The following is a 7500-nucleotide window of genomic DNA, read 5'->3' as shown; positions in this document are numbered from 1 at the left end:
TCGTTTATTATTATTTTTAACGATTTAACTTCATTAAATATTCGACTTTATCAGATCAATGATAATGATCATTAGAAATAATTATTGTAATAATAAATCATATCTAAATCTGAATTTGTTAATTACAGTTCATACTCAACTTGACTAATATAAAACGCACTTACAATTTTATGTGCGTGTATGTGTGTACATATATATATTTAGAGCAAGAAAATAACAAAGCGTTATTAAGGGTAATTCGGCCAATTAGAAAAATGCGACGGTATCATAATTAATCGTTACTTTTACCCTCCCTCTCCCATCCACCCTATTCTCTCTCTCTCTCTCTCTCTCTGTCTCTCTCTCTTTCTCTCTCTCTCTGTCTCTCTCTCTCTCTCTCTCTCTCTCTCTCTCTCTCTCTCTGTGTCTCCGTTCTCCCCCTTCAACCCACTCTACACCCCTCCTTCCACCCCCTATCCCCACTCCGTTCATTTTCCTCGTCCTCGTTATTATCGACTTTAACGCGACGGACTTTTTACATGGAAAAACAATTTGGAGAAAATGGAGGGAACATTAACGGGAAATCAGGTTCTACTATATTCCTGGTATTTTTTAATAATGCAATTTTTAAAAAGCGCCTACCACATTCGGCTCTTAAGTTTATATCCAGATAATCGAAGCTTATATACCATCCTAAATACAATATATTGGAATTTTTGTTATTCGAGTTATGTCGTGAAATAAAGAAATCGGATAATATTAATTAATTAATAATAATAATAATAATAATAATAATAATAATAATAATAATAATAATAATAATAATAATAATAATAATAATGATGATGATGATGATGATGATGGTGATGACGATGATAATAATAATTTTCCGGTGAGGATATAAAATTATCTGTTAAAATTCGATTTTATTTTGTTTTATTTATTTTTTTTTTATTTTTATTTTTTATTTATTTATTTATTTATTTTTTAATTTATTATTACTTTTTCTTTTTATTTTCATATAAATGTATTGAATAATAATTCATTTTCATCGAGTTAATATATTCTTATAGTCATTCTTTCATAATCTTTTAATAATATCAACAACAACAACAACAACAACAACAACAATAATAATAATAATAAAAATAATAATAATGATAATAATAATGATAATAATAATAATAATAATAATAATAATAATAATAATAATAATAATAATAATATACAAATAATAAAGATAATGCTAGATAATCATGAATATAATAATGGAACAAATATGATATATTAATGTATTAGCATATATTTCTGATAAATAATTCACAAAAATAATTCATATATAAATAACACTGAAAATAAATATCGACGAATTCGTCGAACTGATCTAATCTATTATTGTCATTTATTCAAGAAAAAAAAAAGAAAAACAAACAAACAAAAAAAAACTAAAAAAAAAAAAAACAATTCTTTTTTTATCGTCAATAAAATAAATATTTTATATATTATGATATCGGGGGAAGAAAAATAAAAATAAAAATAAAAATAAAAATAAAAATAAAAATAAAAAGGAAACAAAAAACAAAATGAATAATCATCAAAGTCGATTTAATCGTACGTATATTTGTCCACATACATCACATACATATTCTGATAAATTTCTAGATTGAGGATACGTTAAAGAAGAAGAAAGAAGAAAAATGATTATGAACGTTTATGACGTTAAAGAATCAATAGAAGAGTATAATTTGATCGCAAATGTCCTTACCATCTCACCCTCTCTCCGCCCACCCCACTCTCTCTCTCTCTCTCTCTCTCTCTCTCTCTCTCTCTTTCTCTCTTTCTTTCTCTTTCTTTGCTTTTATCTGCTCGCAGAATGAGGGTGGCACAACTATTACTGTGGTGCGTACTACTCGAAGATTATGGTGGCAATCTCGGCAGGGCGGCAATTACCAGTGACTCCATACGACAAGACGCCGCCTCCGCTTCTGCCCCCGCCTCTGCCCCCATCTCTGCCTCAGCTTCTGCCTCTGCTGCTGCTGCTGCTGCAGCCGCCGTTTCTTCCTCCTCGTCCGCAACGAATCCTACATTACCAGGTAAACCATAAGATGCACAAGATTTTATCCCCTTTATAATCATCCATTGGTTATTATGACGACGCGTTGTCACCATTTTCAACTGTCAATTTAGTGATCATTATCTTTTTTATTTATTTGTCTTCTTTTTTCTTTTCTTTTTCTTTTTTTCTTCTTTCTCTTCTTGTTTATTTTTCCTTTCTTTTTAATCCTCAATTTCTTTTTTCTATTTTTCTTTTTTCTCTTTTTTTTTTTTTTTAAGACATTCCTACTAATTTTTAATCGTTTACGTATAATATGCAATGTCCTTTTTTTCTGATCTTATCTTACTTTCTTACTCTGAATATTATGTATTATATATATATATATATATGTATATAATATATAGAGAGTTAGATATATAATTTTATGATTAACTTTTGTTGAATATGTGTATTATAATAATTGTATTATTATGCGATATAATAATATCTTTATAAGTAATAAAATTATTTATTAATAACTTTGGTATTATGTATATAGTATATAATAATTATTCAGTAATTATTAAAGACAAGACGATTATATATATATATATTTTTTTTTTTTTTTTTTAAAATGACAAATAATTTGTTTACTATTCTCATTATACTTTTTTTCTGTCTGGTTTTTGTTTTTTTTTTTTTTTTCTTTTCTTTTTCTTTTTTTTTTGATCAAAATGACACGATTATATTAAGGATCAATCAATCAATAAAAAAAATTCATTCGATTTCGATACCAATATAAAAGATGAAATTATATTATGACGAAGGACAATAATTATTTTTCTTTTTTTCTCCCTTTTGTTTTTTTTTTTTTTTTGTTTTTTTGTTTTTTTTCCCCCTTTCTCTTCCTTTTTTTGTTATTCTAACAGATCAATAAACAAAGGAATAAATTATTCTCTCTATTAACTCATTGAATTTTCTTTCTGATATTTAACATGGTAATTAGGTCATAATAATTATGTAAAAATTTATCCTACGGTAAATTTACTTTAATTAGGGGAAACGAGTGAAACGTGCAATTCCTATTAGTACAACTATTAAATGGTTCTCTTTTCTAACAAGCTTAAACAAATTCTATCGTAATACTAATCTTCTTCGTTGGATCAGAACTCTCCTATCGTAATTCCGATCTTAGGTAAATTCACGAACGATGTATACCTCGGCCTTCATAACGATAAAACCGTATTATGACTATGCTCGAAGCTTGAAATTCACAAGAGAGAGAGAGAGGGGGGGGGGAGGGAGTGAGAATGAGCGAGAGAGAGAGAGAGAGAGAGAGAGAGAGAAAAAGATAGAAGGTTTCCTTGAAATTTCGAAAGTCGATGAGTCGTCAAACTCTAACGTTCCTCTTCTAGCATAATTTCGTTAGCATAATTCTTGTTCCTTCGACCCTTGACCTTATTTGCACTTTTAATTAATCAACCCCCAACCAAATACATACACACACAGACATATATATATATATATATATATATATATATATATATATATATATATATATATATTAAGTATTAGAAAATTTTGACTAAGTTGTCTAACTTGAATTAGTTTTTTTTTTATAATATATATATATATATATCAAGAAAATTTTGGCTGGGATGTCTAACTTGAATTAAAGTTATTTCTTTTAGGGCGAATAAATTTCTGAATAATTGAACATCGTATGATGAATAATTTGATTAGTTTTAGAAAATGAATGAACTTATTCTAATTTGCAGTAATTAATTTGGATCGATTACTCACACACACACACACTCACACACACACACACACATTCACACACATATACATATACATTTTAAGCGTTCGAAAATTTTCAATAGCATATCTATCTTGAATTATAAAAGGTATCTTTTTTTTTTCTTTTTTGTTTTCCTACTTTAAAGACTTTTTGGAATATTTGAAAAGAGAAAAAAATGTGTACGTGGATCAATTCTAATTTGAAATCATTAATTGGCCAGCGATCAAATGTATATATATCAAAAGGATTAGAAAAATTTTCACTGGGAGATCTAACTTCAAATATTTGAAATATTCTTTTTTATTTCATTGAAAAAAAAAAAAAAAAAAAAAAATATTTGAAATATTTTTTTATTTCTTTTCTTTCCTTTGCTTTGATAATTTTTTGAAAAATGAATGAAACCTTTCTAATTTATATTAATTAATCGCGACCGAGGAAATACATATACATACATACATACATACATACATAAATATATATATACATACAATATCGAGCATAAGAAAATCTTTACTAGGATGTATGACACGAGTATTTGAAGTATTTTTTATTTATTTATTTATCTCTTTTTTCTTTTTCCTTTATTTTTTTCTTTTTTCTTTTTCTTTTTCTTTTTCTTGTTTTTTTTTGTCCGTACAAGAAGAATAATTTTTTTTAATACTTGCGAATTACTTTTGATAATTTTTAAAGAACGAATAAAATCTTTTTAATTTGTATTAATTAAAATGTGCCCGAGGAAATACACTAACATACATACACGTACATATTAGAAAAATAATTTACTAGGATAGTTTTTGGATGTGTCCAACTTGAGAGTTCGAAGTATTTATTTATTTATTTATTTATTTATTTATTTATTTATTTATTGTTTTATTTCTTTCTTTCTTTCTTTCTATGTTTATTTTTTCTTTCATTCGTACAAGTGGAATTTCTAAATACTTGCAAATTTATTTGAGATAACTCTTAGGTAAAACGAATGACATCTTAAAAATGCACTAACGCCCATATTAGATTCTTCCCGTCGCCTCTTCCGTGCGAATACCAAGATGCTTTAAGGTGAAGGATATTCTCGTCTGTCAGATATACTATCTCTATGTATATATACATACATACGTACATATATATATGTGTGTGCGTACGCGCGTGTGTGTGTGTGTATGTATGTGTGTGTGCATGTATAATATATAACTATGTATTACGTTACTTTATACACGTCAGATACATGTTGGATTGTCGTCGACGTCGTCAACGTCAAATTGACGATTCGACGCTTTTTTCCTGTATTTTAATATACAAGAAATATTCAGATTGAATTATGTCAAAATGAAAAAAAAAAAAAAAAAAAAAAAAAGAAAAAACGAAAGGAATTTTTCTTTTTTTTTTTTAATTTTTTTCCTTTTTTTTTTTTTTTTTTTTGTTCATATTTTTATCTATACGTCCAATTGACATTTTACAGGTAAAACAATTCTATCGGTAATTACGTCGAAATTGTTTGATGATTTTTAAAAATCAATTACGCGTTTTTTTTTTTTTTTTTTTTTTTCGAGATCTTGTAATTTTAATATATGTCTCATGATGTAAGAGGAACAAAAAATTGAAGACTTACATAAATATTCCTGGATTAATTCATTAATTGATTTTTTTTTCTTTTCTTTTTTTCAAATCATTTAAGAATTTTTATCCCTGTGCATATATATATATATATATATATATATATATATATATAATATATCATATATAAATTATATAAATAATACAAAAATATTTTTACATAGATTTGGATATATTTATTAATAATATTTTTTACATATAATGGATAACTAGAAAAAAAAAAAAAAAAAGAAAAAAAGACAAAAAAAAGGAAAAGAGAAAAATTAAATATGTGTATACAAAGCGCATTTAGAGAAAAATATTTAGATACATATATCTAATAAATATAATCCCAAATATATATATATATATATATATATATATATATATATATAAACACATATATTTCTAATAACGTATATCCATATATATAGACATATACATTGATAGATAGATAATAATAAAACTAGATGTTGATAATAAAAGTATATGTAAATAAAAGAGGAAAAGGAGTTTTGTTAAATCCATAAAAAGAAAAGTAGTTTCTTCGAATAAGAAGGTCATTACTCTGTAATGCCGTAGGATATTTCGAATTCATCTTATTTGTGTTACGTCGAATACATACATTTTCCTTTCCTTCTCTCTCTCTCTCTCTCTCTCTCTCTCTCTCATCCTCTATCCTCTTCTTGGATTTAAGCTTCCGTAGGATTTAGGATTGAAATTTCGATCGAATCAAAACGACTTTTCATGGATGATCGTATAAGTCGATTCGAGAACGATGGACCTCTCTCTCTCTCTCTCTCTCATTCTTTCTCTCTCTCTCTCTCTCTCTCTCTCTCTCTTTCTTTCTTTTTTTGAAGCTTTTATTTCACTTTTAGAAGAGAGACAGAAACAAAGGGAGAGACAGACTGAGACAGACTGACAGATAGAGAGAGAGAGAGAGAGAGAGAGAGAGAGAGAGAGAGGATGAAAAAAAAAAGGATAAAGGAAAAAAAAAAGAATGAAATACAGCATTTCGATGTCTTTCCTTCATCCGTTCGATCGTAAAACTGGGTGGAGCTCGAAGAATCATGGTTCTTCTTTCTACTGTATAGTAGTTGAAGAGGGAGGCGTGTTCCGCACAAAAGCCGTACCGGACGACGGATGCGGAAAAGACGATACGACTTTGAAAACTTCCTATGGAACGTAGTTAACGCAATGCGATTTACGCCTTTCAATGTACGAACGATGATGCGTTGTCTTGTGCTGTCCATGGTTTCTTCTTTTTTCCTTATTTTTATACTTCTTATTTCTTATTTTCTTATTATATCTCTCTCTTTTTATTTTTTCTTTTTTTATTTTTCATTTTTTATTTTTTTTTTATTTTTTTTTTTTTATTTTTTTTTTTTTTTTTTGTACGAGAACGGACTCGTATTATCTTTCAAAACGAAAATATCTTTACTAGATATTTTTATATGAGATAAAGGGGGGAAAAAGTTTCAAAGGAAATTTGTTTTTCTTTTTCATTCTTATCTTTTCCTTTTTCTTCTCTCTTCGTCCTATTTTTTTTCTTTTTCTTCGTTTTTTTTTTTGTTTTGTTTTTTTCCTGCTTTTCTTTTTTTCTTTCTTTTTTTTTTCTTTTCGTCTTCTTAAAAATACGACCAACATTTATATAAAAAACTTAAACGATGCAATCTATTAGTGGTAGATTATTTTATATTGATTATTTGTATTAGGTATCGATATTTTTTTTTTTTTTTTTTTTTTTTTTTTTATACATATAATATTAATAGACACGTGGATATTGAATATTTATTTTACAATATATTTGTCATTAATTTAATAAAAATTTACATCAAATAAATGGAAGAGTTAGAGATAAAGATAGAAATAGAAATAAAAATAGAGAGAGACAGAGAGAGAGAGAAAGAGAGAAAGAGAGAAAGAGAGAGAGAGAGAGAGAGATAGAGAGAGAGAAAGAATAGAGAGACGAATTTGTATACTCAGATTTGTAATTATATTAGCGTTAATGAATAAAAATATTAATGGAATAAATAGAAGCGATAGAGAGAGAGAAAGAGAAAGAAAGAGGAAGAGTGAGAAAGAGAGATACAGG

At 26.8% G+C, this 7500-nt stretch overlaps 1 protein-coding gene across 4 annotated transcripts in view; it reads left to right on the top strand.

Moving 5' to 3' along the window:
* Window positions 1-7500, top strand: part of LOC124429773 (lachesin-like) — a 126001-nt gene that overhangs the window by 47425 nt on the left and 71076 nt on the right. For all 4 annotated transcript variants that reach the window (XM_046975426.1, XM_046975428.1, XM_046975425.1 and 1 more), the window contains one exon: window positions 1852-2072. In XM_046975426.1, the coding sequence (XP_046831382.1) occupies window positions 1853-2072 (220 nt within the window). In that variant the 5' untranslated portion in view covers window position 1852. The remainder of the gene's footprint in view (window positions 1-1851; window positions 2073-7500) is intronic.

This window comes from Vespa crabro, chromosome 16, assembly GCF_910589235.1.
Source record: "Vespa crabro chromosome 16, iyVesCrab1.2, whole genome shotgun sequence".
Lineage (NCBI taxonomy): Eukaryota > Metazoa > Arthropoda > Insecta > Hymenoptera > Vespidae > Vespa > Vespa crabro.
Note: the sequence above shows the minus strand (reverse complement) of the source record. Positions and strands in the feature narration are given on the sequence as shown.